The sequence below is a fragment of the Mustelus asterias genome, chromosome 22 (genome assembly GCF_964213995.1).
Source record: "Mustelus asterias chromosome 22, sMusAst1.hap1.1, whole genome shotgun sequence".
Lineage (NCBI taxonomy): Eukaryota > Metazoa > Chordata > Chondrichthyes > Carcharhiniformes > Triakidae > Mustelus > Mustelus asterias.
Genome location: NC_135822.1, coordinates 58244520 through 58261781, shown reverse-complemented (window position 1 = coordinate 58261781; position 17262 = coordinate 58244520). Strand labels below are relative to the sequence as shown.

The following is a 17262-nucleotide window of genomic DNA, read 5'->3' as shown; positions in this document are numbered from 1 at the left end:
AGGTTAGATGCATTGACCATGTAACCCTTCAATGGGCGGCATGGCGGCACAGTAGTTAGCACTGCTGCCTCACAGTGCCAGGGACCCGGGTTCGATTCCCGGCTCGGGTCACTGTCTGCGTGGTGTCTGCACGTTCTCCCCGTGTCTGCGTGGGTTTCCTCCGGGTGCTCCGGTTTCCTCCCACAGTCCAAAGATGTGCTAAATTCTCCCTCAGTGTATCCGAACAGGGGCCGGAGTGTGGCGACTTGGGGATTTTTCACAGTAACTTCATTGCAGTGTGAATGTAAGCCTACTTGTGACAATAATAAAACAAACTAAACTAAACTAAGATGTGGAGATGCCCATGTTGGACTGGGATGGGCACAGTAAAGAAGTCTCACAACACCAGGTTAAAGTCCAACGGTTTATTTGGAATTCCAAAGGAGTGCTGCTCCTTCATCAAATGAGTGAACCATTCACCTGATGAAGGAGCAGCACTCCGAAAGCTCGTGATTCCAAATAAACCTGTTGGACTTTAACCTGGTGTTGTGGGACTTCTTACTAAACTAACCTAAAACAGACCTCAGCTGAAAATGAATCTCCTGCAATATAGCACAAAGAATAAAGAAAATTACAGCACAGGAACAGGCCCTTTGGCCCTCCAAGCCTGCACCGACCATGCTGCCCGACTGAACTAAAACCCCCTACCCTTCCGGGGACCATATCCCTCTATTCCCATCCTATTCGTGTATTTGTCAAGACACCCCCTTAAAAGTCACTATCGTATCTGCTTCCACTACCTCACCCCGGCAGCGAGTTCCAGGCACCCACCACCCTCTGTGTAAAAATAACTTGCCTCGTACATCCCCTTTAAACCTTGTTTGAAACCTATGTGGAAAGATGTCCACAAGGTGGAGGCTACTGGTTGCTCTCCGTCATCAGTTATCTGCCCTACCAAGAACAATCCAAGATCACCTCCCCTCTGCCCACCGCAGACCCCCCGCCTCCCAACCTCCCCCAAACACCCCAGTCCTGTCGAAGCCTCCCAGGGCAGCAGATGGTGCTGTGCTAGGGGAGTTGAGAGAGACTGGCTTCCTGTTTAAGAATCAGAGTTGTTGATGCGGTGTCCAGTTTGGGTCCTGCTGAGTAGTGTAATAGTTTGCAGACTTTACTCAGCTTGGAAACAAAGGAAAGGTCGAGTGGCAGCAATGGGACATGCAGAAGGAATCCTCAGCTTTTAGATTCAACCATCCACGATGAACAAGCAAAAAGGTAAAGAGATTTTAAAAACGACTTCTCTGCTGTTGTCAGAATGTTTAAATTTAATCCAGCTAAACTCTCTTTTTGTATAAAAAAAACCATTGATGAAACGTGCAGACTTGGCTTTCGGACTGAATCACCCACAGCAAGATCAGTGCTCTTTTAGAAGTGTGGGACAAATATGCAATGTTTTGACGCCCTCGGTACTGTGGGGATTAATGCCCTGAGGGCAAACCAGGGAGGCACGCTTTGTGAAGCATGTCACTGTCAGACCAGTTCACAGGACAAATGTTATCCTCAGTTCAAAGTAAACTTGGAACGTAATGTGTGTAATGGGTTAAGGGTTGTTCATTGTGTTTGTAATGTAATGTGTTAAGGATGGCCAGTGTGTTTGGAGAATCGTGTGTTACAGGGTGCCTTTTGGCTCTGTAGTGGGTGATGAGTGCATAAGAAATAGAAGCAGGATTAGGCCATATGCCCCCTCAGACCTGCACTGCCATTCAATAATATCGGGATCTTCGACCTCAACTGCACTTTCCTTCATTCCATTAATACCTCTGTCTTCAAAATCAACCGCTGCGCATCCACAGCTCTCTGGCGCACAGCGTTCCAAAGATTCACAACTTTCAGCAAAGAAATTTCACTACATCTCGGTCCTAAAAAGCTGACCTTGCATTCTGAGATGACCATCCCGAATTCTGGACTCTCCAGCTGGAAGACACGGCCTCTCAACGTTGACCCAGTCAAGCCACCCAAGAATGTTAGAGAGTCATAGAGGTTTACAGCGTGAAAACAGACCCTTCGGCCCAACTTGTCCATGCTGCCCCCTTTTTTTAACCACTAAGCTGGACCCAATTGCCTGCATTTGGCCCATATCCCTCTATACCCATCTTACCCATGTAACTGTCCAAATGCTTTAAAGACAAAATTGTACCCACCTCTACTACTGCCTCTGGCAGCTTGTTCCAGACACTCACCACCCTCTGTGTGAAAAAAATTGCCCCTCTGGACCCTTTTGTATCTCTGCCCCCTCTCCTTAAACCTGTGCCCTCTAGTTTTAGACTCCCCTACCTTTGGGAAAATATGTTGACTATCTAGCTGATCTATGCCCCTCATTATTTTATAGACCTCTATAAGATCACCCCTAAGCCTCCTACACTCCAGAGAAAAAAGTCCCAGTCTATCCAGCCTCCCCTTATAACTCAATCCATCAAGTCCCGGTAGCATCCTAGTAAATCTTTTCTGCACTATTTCTAGTTTAATAATATCCTTTCTATAATAGGGTGACCAGAACTGTACACAGTATTCCAAGTGTGGCCTTACCAATGTCTTGTACAATTTCAACAAGATGTTCCAACTCCTGGATTCAATGTTCTGACCAATCAAACCAAGCATACATTTCAATGAGATCACCCCTCAATCTTTTGAAACACCAGTGAATGTGATAGGCCCATTCGACTCAATCTCAGGACAACCCTCTCATCCCAGGGATCCATTTAATGAACCATCATCCAAGGCAAATCACACACTGCAATGAAGTTACTGTGAAAATCCCCGAGTTGCCACGCACCGGTGCCGGTTCGGGTACACTGAGGAAGAATTTAGCATGGCCAATGCACCTAACCAGCATGTCTTTCAGACTGTGGGAGGAAATCGGAGCACCCGGAGGAAACACATGCAGACAGTGACCCAAGCCAGTGCTGACCACTGTGCCATCATGCTGCCCAAATGTATCCTTCCACAAGACCAGAAGACGTTGGAGCAGAAGTAGGCCATTTGGCCCATCGAGTCTGCTCTGCCCATTCAATGACATCATGACTGATCTGATGTGATAATCCTCAACTCCACTTTCCTGCCTTATCCCCATAATTCTTTATTCCCTTACTGATTAAAAACCTGTCTGTTCCAACCTTGAACATACTTAGTAATAGTCTCTACAGCCCTCTGCTGTAAACAATTCCACAGATTCACTCCCCTCTGAGAAGAAATTCCTCCTCATCTCTGTTTTAAAGAAGGAGTCATAGAGGTTTACAGCATGGAAACAGGCCCTTCGGCCCAACTTGTCCATGCCGCCCTTTTTTTTTAAACCCCTAAGCTAGTCCCAATTGCCCGCATTTGGCCCATATCCCTCTAGACCCATCGTACCCAAGTAACTGTCTAAATGCTTTTCAAAAGACAAATTTGTACCCACCTCTACTACTACCTCTGGCAGCTTGTTCCAGACACTCACCACCCTCTGTGTGGAAAAATTGCCCCTCTGGACCCTTTTGTATCTCTCCCCTCTCACCTTAAACCTATGCCCCCTAGTTTTAGACTCCCCTACCTTTGGGAAAAGATATTGACTATCTAGCTGATCTGTGCCTAAAGGAGATCAAAAACCATACACAGTACTTCAGGGATTTTGTCTCAACAAAACCCTATATAATTACAGCATGGTTTTCTCACTCTTATACCCCAAACACCATGATGTAAAGACTAACACACCATTTGCCTTCCTAAATGCTTACTGTACCTGCATGTTAACTTTCTGTGGGTTTGTGTACAAGAGCTCCAAATCCTGTGGACACGATGGACTGTACCAATGTTTCCCACTCCCTCAGCTTCTAAAGAATATTCTGCTTTCCTTCCTATCAAAGTGAATAATTTCACATTTCCTTACATTAGGAAGGGTGGCACAGTGGGTCAGCACTGCTGCCTCACAGCGCCAGGGACCCGGGTTCAATTCCCGGCTTGGGTCACTGTCTGTGCGGAGTCTGCACGTTCTCCCCGTGTCTGCGTGGGTTTCCTCCGGGTGCTCCGGTTTCCTCCCACGGTCCGAAAGACATGCTGGTTAGGTGCTAAATTCTCCCTCAGTGTAACCCGAACAGGCGCCGGAGTGCGGCGACTAGGGGATTTTCACAGTAACTTCATTGCAGTGTGGATGTAAGCCTACTTGTAACTAATAATTAAACTTTACTTTTACATTATGTTGTATCTGCCATCTTCTTTCCTGATCATTTAATCCTGTTGATATCCTTTGGCAGCCTCCTCAAAGCTTACTTTTCTCACCTCACTTTGTATCATCAGCAAACTTGGCCACTTTACACTTGGTCCCCTCATCTAAGCCTTCAATATGGATAGTAAATAGTTCCATAGAATCCCTCAGTGCAGAAGGAGGTCATTCGGCCCATCGAGCCTGCACTGACAACAATCCCACCCAGGCCCTAACCTCACGTATTTACCCTGCTAATCACCCTGACACTAAGGGGTAATTTAGCATGGCCAATCCACCTAACCCACACATCTTTGGACACTAAGGGGCAATTTGGCATAGCCAATCCACCTAACCCACACATCTTTGGACACTAAGGGGCAATTTGGCATGGCCAATCCACCTAACCTGCACATCTGTGGACACTAAGGGGCAATTTAGCATGGCCAATCCACCTAACCCACATATCTTTGGACACTAAGGGGCAATTTGGCATGGCCAATCCACCTAACCTGCACATCCTTTGGACTGTGGGAAGGAAACCGGAGCACTCGGAGGAAACCCACGCAGACACGGGGAGAACGTGCAAACTCCACACAGACAGTCACCCAAGGCGGGAATTGAACCCGGGTCCCTGGTGCTGTGAGGCAGCAGTGCTAACCACAGTGCCGCCCCAAAGACACCAATATTGATCCTTGTGGTACGCCTTGTGGCCACTCAAAAATGGCCCATTTATCCTTACTCTTTGCTTCCTTTTCTTCAACTAATTCTCAATCTGTTTTTCGTATTTTACCCCCAATCCCATGAACGCAAATCCTTTGTAACAACATTTTGTGTTTTTTAATTGCTCTGAAAATCCAAATATACGACATCCACCAGTCCCCCTATATCCACCCTCAAAGTTATATCCTCAAAAATCTCAAATAGATTTGACAAGTTTTATTTTCCTTTCATGTAATTATATGCTGAATTATATTGGGATTTTCTAAATGCAATGACATTATAATCTATTTAATCACGTCACCCTTTTTGAATCCCTGATCTTTAAAACCCGCCAAATCCTCAAATCCCATAAACATTGCCAGTCTCTTCGAGTCATAGAGGTTTACAGCATGGAAAAAGGCCCTTCGGCCCAACTTGTCCATGCCGCCCTTTTTTTTTAACCATTAAGCTAGTCCTAATTGCCACTGCTAACCACTGTGCCACCATTATCTGCCTTCTTGAACTGCTGCAGTCCCAGAGGTGTAATACACCTACAGTGCTGTTGGGGAGGGAGTTCCAGGAATTTGACCCAGCAACAATAAAAGTAGATATATTTCCAAGTCAGGATGGTGAGTGACTTGGAGGGGAACCTCCAGGTGATGGTGTTCCCAGGTATCTGCTGCTCTTGTCTTTCTAGATGGTAGTGGTTATGGGGTGGAAGTTGCTGCCTAAGGATCTTTGTTGAGTTCCTGCAGTGCATCTTGTAGATGGTACACACTGCTGCTACTGAGCGTTGGTGGTGGAGGGAGTGAATGTTTGTGGATGGGGGGCCAATCAAGCGGGGCTGCTTTGTCCTGGATGGTGTCGAGCTTCTTGAGTGTTGTTGCAGCCGCACCCATCCAGGCAAGTGGGGAGTATTCCATCACACTCCTGACTTGTGCCTTGTAGATGGTGGACAGGCTTTGGGGAGTCAGGGGGTGAGTTACTTGCCGTAGGATTCCTAGCCTTTGACCTACTCTGGTAGCCACAGTATTTATATGGCTAGTCCAACTCAGTTTCTGGTCAATAGTAATACCCAGGATGTTGACGTTGATTATGAAATTCCATCATATTATGATCACCCTTCCCCAGCGGATACTGTAAGATTACGAATTAACCCTGTCTCACTCCAGAGTATTAGATCTAAAATATCCTGTTCTCTAGTTGATCCTTTGACACATTATTCTCGTGAACTGTCTCAAAAGTGATCTGTTAACTCATCTCCAAACGGATTTTCCCGATTTGGTTTTCCCAGTGTGTAAGTAGATTAATCTCCCCACAGAATGATTGCATTATCCTTGTATCAAGCCCCTCTAAGGAGGCTTTGGAGAGAGTACAGAAAAGGTTTACCAGGATGTTGCCTGGTGTGGAGGGTATTAGCTATGAGGAGAGATTGAATCAACTGGGATTGTTCTCCCTGGAAAGACGGAGGCTGAGGGGGCGACCTGATAGAAGTTTATAAAATTATGAGGGGTATAGATAAGGTGAACAGTTGGAAGCTTTTTTCCCAGGACAGAAATGACAATTACAAGGGGGCACAAGTTCAGGATAAGGGGGGAAGGGTTCAGTGGAGATGTGCGGGGGGGAGCTTTTTACACAGAGGGTGGTGGGGGCCTGGAATGCGCTGCCAAGTGAGGTGGTTGAGGCAGATACAATAGCGACATTTAAGACTTATCTGGATAGACACATGGACAGGCGGGGAATAGAGGGATACAGGCGGTTGGTCTAGATAGGACAACATGATTGGCGCAGTCTTGGAGGGCCGATCCTGTGCTGTCCTGTTCTTTGTTCTTGTTCTAATCCACTAATATGTCATAGAATAATTAACGAGTTTGTCGTGTGTGTATGTGTTGAAAGGTCTGGGTGATCGTCGGAGGTTTGAGCTTGGTGGTCGGAGCCAGGTTTACTCACTCCGAGCTCTCTCTCTCCCCCTCTCTCGACCACACTCTGGGAGCATTGGTTTGCAACCTGGCTGCAACAAGAGGACAGGCTATTTTAGATCTAATACTCTGTAATGTCACAGGGTTAATTCATAAAGGATCCTCATCTGATGGATGGAGCTTACCCCACCAACAGGAGCACACTGATTCAAATGAATTCCTCCAGTTCATTCTGAACTGGGCTGGTGAGGGTTGATGGAAAGTATGAGAAAAGGCAATATAAAATAACGAATACCATTCTAAAAGTGGTGCAGGAGCAATGGGGCCTGAGGTTACATGTGCACAGCTTGTTCAAGGTGCACAGCTTGTTCAAGGTGACAGGACAGGTTGACTACATGCTTAATAAAGCTTTTAGGGGCTGTATAAATTGAGGGGATCGTGTAAGCAGAAGGTTATGATGAACCAAGGCGAGGCGATGACCTAGTGGTATTATTGCTGGACTATTAACCCAGAAACTCAGCTAATACTCTGGGGACCTGGGTTTGAATCCAGGATTTGAATTCAATAAGAAAATATCTGGAATTAAGAATCTACCGATGACCATGAAACCATTGTCGGAAAAACCCATCTGGTTCACTCATGTCCTTTAGGGAAGGAAATCTGCCGGTCCTTACCTGGTCTGGCCTACATGTGACTCCAGAGCCACAGCAATGTGGTTGACTCTCAGCTGCCCTCTGAAGTGGCCTAGCGAGCCACTCAGTTATATCAGTGTTTCAAGAAGGCAGCTCACCATCACCTCCTCAAGCGCAACTCAGTATGGGCAATAAATGCTGGCCAGCCAGCGACACCCATGTCCCACGAATAAAGAAAATAATAGCACTGGTTTAGAATCAACTAGAGTATGTGTTCAATTCTGGACAACACACTTCCTGTGAAGGTATTAGAGAGGGTGCAGAAAATATTTATGAGAATGATTCCAGGGATGAAGAACTTCAGTTGTGTAGATAGATTGGAAAAGTTGGGACTGCTCTCCTTAGAGAAAAGAAGGTTGAGAGGAGGCTTGATGGAGGTTGTTCAAAATCATGAGTTGTCAAGACAGAGCAGACCCGCTGGAGGAGGGTTGAGATCTGGAGATTTAAAGTGATTGGCAAAAGAAGCAGAATGACATGAAGGAAACCATTTCACACAGCGAGTGTGGAACGCACTGCCTGAGTGAGTTGGAGGTCTATTCAATCGAGGCTCTCAAAAGGGCATCAGATAATTATCTGAAGATAAAGGAATCCAGGGCACTTGAGGAAAAGGCAGGAGAATAGTTCTTAGACACAACCAGCATGGATACAAGGAGATAGAATCATAGAATCCCTAAATGCAGAAGGAGGTCATTCAGCCCATCGAGCCTGCACCGACAACAATCCCAGCCAGGCCCCACCAGCACATCTTTGGAGTGTGGGAGGAAACCGGAGCACCCGGAGGAAACCCACGCAGACACGGGGAGAATGTGCAGACTCCGCACAGACAGGGGCCCAAGCCGGGAATCGAACCCGGGTCCCTGATGCTGTGAGGCAGCAGTGTTAACCACCGTGCCACCGACTGAAGGGTTACATGGCCAATGCACCTAACCTGCACATCTTTGGAGTGTGGGAGGAATCCGGAGCACCCGGAGGAAACCCACGCAGACACGGGGAGAAGGTGCAAACTCCGCACAGGCAGTGACCCGAGGCCAGGAATCGAACCGGGGTCCCTAGCGCTGTGAGGCAGCAGTGCTAACCACTGTGCCGCCATGCCACCCATGATGAATGGCCTCCTTCTGAGCTGTCATCATTCTAGAATCCTAATCTCTGATCTGTTCTGATGACGTCTCGCCAAACCCGCGGCTCTGTGCCAATCTGAAATCTCTGCACTGTACGATTGCCTTTCCACTGATTCGTGAATGACCCTCATCTCCTCAGAGTTCAAAGAGATATTTCGGAGGCAGTTTGACCTCTCTATGTAAACAGCGTCCTGCCCAGAGAAATGAGGAGCGACAGAGGCACGGAGCCGCAGCGAGAAGGTTTACAAACACTGGAACGTGATTCATTCCCTGGATTTCCTGTTTCCCAGTCTGGTTAGAACGGAATGCATGTCACTTTTATTGCATAACAAATTACTGAAACTCAGAGACGATCGAACAAGGAAAAGCATCAAAGGCTGCGTGAGATGAAAGGCAAGAGAAATGTCTAGGGTGACGTTATCAGTTCCTGTGGGTGTTCTGAGCCCAAATGTTGTCTCTAGGTGCCCTTGGGATTTCCAGAGTGAGTGGGGAAGTCTTCCAAATATACAGAATCACAGAATACCTCCAGTGCAGAAGAGGACCCTCGGCCCATAGCCTTGAATGTTATGGCACGCCAAATACTCACCCAGGTACTTTCTAAAGGATCAGTAAGTCGTCTCACAACACCAGGTTAAAGTCCAACAGGTTTATTTGGTAGCATGAGCTTTCGGAGCGCTGCTCCTTCATCAGGTGAGCGCGCTCCGAAAGCTCGTGCTACCAAATAAACCTGTTGGACTTTAACCCGGTGTTGTGAGACTTCTTACTGTGCCCACCCCAGTCCAACGCCGGCAACTCCCATCATTTTTAAAGGATGTGAGGCATCCCGCTTCCACCACCCTCCCACCTCCATCACCCTCCCAGGCAGCGCATTCCAGACTGTCACCGCCCTCTGAGTAAAAAAGCTTTTCCTCAAATCCCTCCCAAGACCTTTTTTTTCATTCATCTGTGGGACATGGGGCGTCGCTGGCTGGGCCAGCATTTATTGCCCGAGGGCAGTTGAGAGTCAACCACATTGCTGTGGCTCTGGAGTCATATGTAGGCCAGACCAGGTAAGGACGGCAGATTTCCTTCCCTAAAGGACATTAGTGAACCAGATGGGTTTTCCTGACAATCGACAATGGTTTCATGGTCGTCAGTCAATTCTTAATTCCAGATCTTTCATTCAATTCAAATTCCACCATCTGATGTGGTGGGATTTGAATCCAGATCCCCAGAACATTATCTTGGGTCTCTGAGTTACTAGTTCAGAGACAGTACCACTGTGCTGCCACCAGCTCCAAAGTGTATTTTGTGTGAATTTTCTCCAGTGACTGATTTAGTGCAGCCATATAATTAATCCAGTTTTTTTTATTGAATTCAAATTCCACCATCTGCTGTGGTGGGATTCGAACCCGGGTCCTCAGAACATTAGCTGAGTTTCTGGATTAATAGTCTAGCGATAATATCACTAGGCCATCACATTGATATATGATAAGAAGCACTTGTATCATTGCAGAGCTCTGGTGGGAGGGGATGCTGGTACAAGCTAAATGTTCTGCAAAGAGGCTTACTTTGTTCAAAGTGAATGCAATGATTGGGTAGTGCGAGAATTGGATAAAGATTCTATCATACCCATTTAACCTCTACATACTCACAGGGTTTTAAAAAATTTATTCATGGGACATGGGTGTCGCTGGCTGGGCCAGCATTTATTGCCCATCCCTAGTTGCCCGAGGACAGTTGAGAGTCAACCACATTGCTGTGGCTCTGGAGTCTCATGTAGGCCAGACCGGGTAAAGTAAATATTGTAGAAAAGTCAAGAGTTCATGTCCCAAGTTTGAAACAGTTAGTACTTGGCTATGAAGGTCTGAAACAGGATGGGAGGCAGGAGAAATGAACGCATTCTCCACCCTGCCATCACACTCTGATTTCTCTGTCCTTGGCCTGCTGTAGTGCTCGAGGAACAACACCTCTGAAATCACTACTCAGAGGCCGGTGTCCCTTCATCAGATTATTTACAAACTTAACTCCACTCCTCAGAGTGCTTCAGGTATAGAGTCAGATTCTCGGGTGTCAGTAGACCCGACACTCCTCAATGAATCATAGAATCTTAGAATCCCTACAGTGCAGAAAGAGGCCATTTGGCCCATCGAGTCTGCACCGACCACACCTACCCCCATATCCCTACAGATTTACCCACTAATCCCTCTAACCTACGCATCTCAGGACACTAAGGGGCAATTTTAGCATGGCCAATCAACCTAACCCGCACATCTTTGGACTGTGGGAGGAAACCGGAGCACCCGGAGGAAATCCACGCAGACACGAAGAGAATGTGCAAACTCCACGCAGACAGTGACCCAAGCCGGGAATCGAACCCAGGTCCCTGGAACTGTGAAGCAGCAGTGCTAACCACTGTGCTACCGTGCCGCCCCTACAACCTCAGGCTAAAGGGACAATCCTTTAAAACAGAGATGAGGAGGAATTTCTTCAGCCAGAGAGTGGTGAATCTGTGGAACTCTTTGCCGCAGAAGGCTGTGGAGGCCAGGTCATTGAGTGTCTTTAAGACAGAGATAGATAGGTTCTTGATTAATAAGGGGATCAGGGGTTATGGGGAAAAGACAGAAGAATGGGGATGAGAAAAAAAAATCAGCTATGATTGAATGGCGGAGCAGACTCGTTGGGCCGAGTGGCCTAATTCTGCTCCTAGTCTTATATTTACCCCGCGAATCCCTCTAACCTACATGTCCTGGGACACTAAGGGGCAATGTAGCATGGCCAATGCACCTAACCCACACAGCTTCGGACTGTGGGAGGAAACCAGAACACCTGAAGAAACCCACGCAGACACGGGAAGAATGTTTTAATGTCTCCTGTACTCCACCCAGCACAGATGTTCCCTTTTGTACTTTTTCCTGCCTTCCCCCTTTCCGTAGAACCATGGATAGGTTACCATTGTGTCTGCGTCAGCCATAGAAGAGGGGGAAAAAAATTAGCCACTCCTTTTCGTCCCACTTTTCAGCCTCTGGTCCGTGGCCTTATGGGGTTATAACCCTTTAGGTTAGGCCATACCAGGTACTGTTTACTTGCTCCCTTCACTTGCCCAGAACCCATTACATCTTGAACTATTCATCATGCAGACTGCGACTGGAAACATTCACTCTGTTTCTGTCTCCGTAGATGCTGCCCGACCTGCTGAGTATGCCTGCGAGTGTTCCTACCCCCATCCCCCGCACCCCTCCTCCCCCTCCCCCAGCCAGGAGAGGTTCCCACCAGTGGGGATTACAACTGCTCCCCCCATCAACGGGGAACAGACGTGTTCAACCCTCTGGTGGGGACAGAGGCCATTCAGGCCCTCCCAGGAGGTTGGGGATGGGGAGTGCCCCTTGGCACCGAGCAGGGCTAAGGGGCCAGTCTGATACTACCCAAGGGCACCTGCCCGTCCCCAACTTCCTGGAGGGGGGCGGGGGGGGGCCTCAATGGCCTCTATCCCCACCAGAAGGGTGAACACGTCTGTTCCCCGTTGATGGGGGGGCAGTTGTTTCCAGCACCTTCTCTCTTTATGAGCATCAGTTCAGATCTAACTGGCTTTCTGTTGCTCGGGCTTAGCTTGAATTTCTGTGTTGCCTTGTCCACTTCAACCCATCGCTTTGAGAGGGCAGGGAACAATCAGCCCACCCATCGCTAGTTAATGAGCCTGCCCATAACCTGGCTGGAAGTCACGGCATGAGTCACACACTCTTGCTCAGAATCCAAGGAGAACACCGGCATTGAGCTTCAGCTAAGAGGCAAAGGTAGGCAGGGGAACAAGGAAGAGGTGGGGGGGGGGGGGGAAATTGAAGAGATGCAAAAATAGGGTCTGTAATAAATCATCTGTCTCTCTGACACCCCACCCACAACACACCGCCGCAGTGCAGTGTCACGTCTGGAGAGATCTGAATCTTGGAATGCACATCATAATTGTCCAGCAATCGGAAATGTTCTCCACTCTCCCATCCCCTGGAGAACAGCCGAGCCTGTTGTTTGTTGATGGGGTAGGCAGGGCAATCGGATCTGATTGCAATCTCTGGAATGGGGAGTTGTGGCCCAGAGCTGGAAACTAAAGGATAACGTATTCCTTTTAACACTGCGATAACCCAGAACAATTCCCTCATTCTTTCTTTCAAATTTCCCTCCTCCCCCCCTTTCTTTGGTCTCCTCTTATTGAACTTGCTGGGTCACAAGTAAGCACAGCTATATTGTCTCAAGTCCTAAGTTGCTCCTCCTGCCGCATTGTTCATAAGTTCATGAGATAGAGGAGCAGAATTAGGCCATTCAGCCCATCAAGTCTGCACCGCCATTCATAGAATCATAGAGTGCTGAAGGAGGCCATTCGGCCCATCGAGTCTGCACAGACCACAATCTCAACCAGGTCCTATCCCCATAACCCCATGCATTTATCCTAGCTACTCCCCTTGACACTAAGGGGCAATTGAGCATGGCCAATTCCCCTAACCCGCACATCTTTGGATCATTCGATCATGGCTGATATGCTCCTCATCCCCATTTTCCTGCCTTCTCCCCATAACCCTTCAACCCATTAAAAATCTGTCTAACTCCTCCTTAAATTTACTCACTGTCCCAGCGTCCACCGCACTTTGGGGTAGCGAATTCCACAGATTCACAATCCTTTGGGAGAAGTAGTTTCTCCTCAACTCTGTTTTAAATTTGCTATCCCTTATCCTAAGACTATGACCCCTCGTCCTAGAATGTCCCACAAGAGGAAGCATCCGCTCCACGTCTACTTTATCCACACCTTTTATCATCTTGTAAACCTCAATTTGATCTCCCCTCATTCTTCTAAATTCCAGAGAGTAGCGGCCTAAACTGTTCAATCTCTCTTCGTACGACAAACCTCTCATCTCTTGAATCAATCTAGTGAACCTCCTCTGAACTGCCTCCAAAGCCCCAACACCTTTCCTCAGATAAGGGGACCAAGACTGTGCACATTGCCTCGGGTTGAGCTGTTGAAATGAGAGTTCACTGTACCAGTTTATGCTTTACGTGGTTAAAGTGTGAATCTTCTACCTACTAAACTGAGCCTTGTCTCAATGCTGCATCAAACCAGAGACCTCTGTGTGACTGCACCATGTAGATAGTCTGACATTTCAAAGATATTTGACATATTGAAGATTGATCCGAGTAAAGATGGGTTTTTTTGACAAATTTCTTCAAAAACCCCAACTTAAAGATACATTTCGCTTTACTTCCAAACTATCAGTTGGGTGGCGCATCTTGAGCAGATATGAAGCTATTGACACTGCCAACATCACCACCTGTACCATCGAGCCCCATCCCCCTGCTGACGTTATCTGGCTCTATCCACTGCTTACATTACCAGCTACTGGCAGGGTCTGCTTTGATTACCTACCTGTTTATGCCACTATCTCTACCTGAATCACCACCTGGCCTCTTTCCGTGTCCATTCAGCCCATTTGACGCCAGTCAGCTCTTTGCAACAGCAATATAGCTGGCCCCACTCCCCCGCCCTTTCCCCATTGCCCTGCAAGATTTTTCCTTCCATCTACTAATCAAATTCCACTTGAAAACCATGATTACATCTGCCCCCACTACCCTTCCAGACAGCTACGGCAGACCGTAGCCACTTGCTGCCTCAGGTCACCTTTGGTCCACTTGCCAGTTCCCTGATATCTGAGCCCTCTGCTTCTCAATCCTTCATCAGTGGGAACAGCTTCTTTCTATCCACTCTGTCCAGATCTCCCATGATTTTGAACGTTGGAGATTCCTTTGTTTCTCTAAGATTATCCAAGATCTTCTCCAATCTATCCATGTAATATCCCTGAAATCATTCTCATCACTTTTTTCTCCACTCTCTCTCAAGCCTTCACCTTAGAACATAGAACATAGAACATAGAACATTACAGCGCAGAACAGGCCCTTCAGCCCACGATGTTGCACCGACCAGTTAAAAAAAAACTGTGACCCTCCAACCTAAACCAATTTCTTTTCGTCCATGAACCTATCTACGGATCTCTTAAACGCCCCCAAACTAGGCGCATTTACAACTGATGCTGGCAGGGCATTCCAATCCCTCACCACCCTCTGGGTAAAGAACCTACCCCTGACATCGGTTCTATAACTACCCCCCCTCAATTTAAAGCCATGCCCCCTCGTGCTGGATTTCTCCATCAGAGGAAAAAGGCTATCACTATCCACCCTATCTAAACCTCTAATCATCTTATATGTTTCAATAAGATCCCCTCTTAGCCGCCGCCTTTCCAGCGAAAACAATCCCAAATCCCTCAGCCTCTCCTCATAGGATCTCCCCTCCATACCAGGCAACATCCTGGTAAACCTCCTCTGCACCCTCTCCAAAGCCTCCACATCCTTCCTGTAATGTGGGGACCAGAACTGCACACAGTACTCCAAGTGCGGCCGCACCAGAGTTGTGTACAGTTGCAACATAACGCTACGACTCCTAAATTCAATCCCCCTACCAATAAACGCCAAGACACCATATGCCTTCTTAACAACCTTATCTACTTGATTCCCAACTTTCAGGGATCTATGCACACATACACCTAGATCCCTCTGCTCCTCCACACTATTCAAAGTCCTCCCGTTAGCCCTATACTCAACACATCTGTTATTCCTACCAAAGTGAATTACCTCACACTTCTCCGCATTAAACTCCATCCGCCACCTCTCGGCCCAACTTTGCAACCTGTCTAAGTCTTCCTGCAAACTACGACACCCTTCCTCACTGTCTACCACACCACCGACTTTGGTGTCATCAGCAAATTTGCTAATCCACCCAACTATACCCTCATCCAGATCATTAATAAATATTACAAACAGCAGTGGCCCCAAAACAGATCCCTGAGGTACACCACTTGTAACCGCACTCCATGATGAATATTTACTATCAACCACCACCCTCTGTTTCCTATCCGCTAGCCAATTCCTGATCCAATTTCCTAGATCACCCCCAATCCCATACATCTGCATTTTCTGCAGAAGCCTACCATGGTGAACCTTATCAAACGCCTTACTAAAATCCATATATACCACGTCCACTGCCTTGCCCCCATCCACCTCCTTGGTCACTTTCTCAAAAAACTCAATAAGGTTAGTAAGGCACGACCTACCTGCCACAAAACCATGCTGACTATCACCTATCAATTCATTACTCTCCAAATAACTATAAATCCTATCCCTTATAATTTTTTCCAACATCTTGCCGACAACAGAAGTGAGACTCACCGGTCTATAATTCCCGGGGAAGTCTCTGTTCCCCTTCTTAAACAATGGGACAACATTCGCTAACCTCCAATCTTCTGGTACTATACCAGAGGCCAACGACGACCTGAAGATCAGAGCCAGAGGCTCTGCAATCACTTCTCTTGCCTCCCAGAGAATCCTTGGATAAATCCCATCCGGACCAGGGGATTTATCTATTTTCAGACCCTCCAGAATATCCTGCACATCCTCCTTATCAACTGTAATACTGTCTATTCTACTCCCCTGCAACCCAGTGTCCTCCTCAGCTATATTCATGTCCCCTTGCGTGAACACCGAAGAGAAATATTGGTTCAATGCTTCACCAATCTCCTCCGGTTCCACACATAACTTCCCTCTGCCATCTATAACTGGCCCTAAACTTGCCCTAACCAACCTTCTGTTCTTGACATACCTATAGAACGCCTTAGGATTCTCTTTAACCCTATCCGCCAAAGTCTTCTCATGTCCCCTTTTAGCCCTTCTAAGCTCGCTCTTCAACTCCCTCTTAGCCAATCTAAAGCTTTCTAGTGCACTACCCGAGTGCTCACGTCTCATCCGAACATAAGCCTCCTTTTTCTTTTTAACCAACAAAGAAACTTTTTTGGTGCACCACGGTTCCCTAGCCCTACCAATTCCTCCTTGCCTGACAGGGACATACCTATCACAGACTCGCAGTAGCTGCTCCTTGAAAAAACTCCACATGTCGGACGTTCCCAGTCCCTGTAATCTCCTAGTCCAACCTATGTTTCCTAATTCTCTCCTAATAGCCTCATAATTACCCTTCCCCCAGCTAAAACCACTGGCCCGAGGTTCATGCCTATCCCTTTCCATCACTAAGGTGAACGTAACCGAATTGTGGTCACTATCACCAAAATGCACACCAACTTCCAAGTCTAGCACCTGGTCTGGCTCATTTCCCAGCACCAGATCCAATATAGCCTTACCTCTAGTTGGCCTGTCTACATACTGAGTCAAAAAACCTTCCTGCACGCTTTGAACAAAAACTGACCCCTCTAACGAGCTAGAGCTATAACAATTCCAGTCAATATTAGTCAAGTTAAAATCCCCCATAACAATTGCCCTATTACTTTCACTCCTAAGCAGGATTGACTCCGCAATCCTTTCCTCAACCTCTCTAGAACTTTTAGGAGGTCTATAAAAGACTCCCAACAGGGTGACCTCTCCTCTCCTATTTCTAATCTCCGCCCATACTACCTCAACAGATAAGTCCTCATCAAACCTCCTCTCTGACACTGTGATACAATCTCTGACCAATAATGCTACCCCTCCCCCTCTTCTACCTCCTTCCCTACTTCGACTAAAACATTTGAACCCCGGGACCTGCAGCATCCATTCCTGCC

General features: G+C 47.3%; 1 protein-coding gene across 4 annotated transcripts in view; it reads left to right on the top strand.

Annotated features, from left to right (window-relative positions):
• Positions 1–1087: 1087 nt before the first annotated feature.
• Positions 1088–17262, top strand: part of LOC144510087 (actin filament-associated protein 1-like) — an 87096-nt gene continuing 70921 nt past the window's right edge. For 2 of the 4 annotated variants that reach the window (XM_078239338.1, XM_078239335.1), the window contains exon 1: positions 1127–1251. In XM_078239338.1, the coding sequence (XP_078095464.1) occupies positions 1236–1251 (16 nt within the window). In that variant the 5' untranslated portion in view covers positions 1127–1235. Of the gene's footprint in view, positions 1252–17262 lie in introns of all 4 variants that reach the window. The other 2 variants (XM_078239336.1, XM_078239337.1) reach the window with 2 other exon arrangements.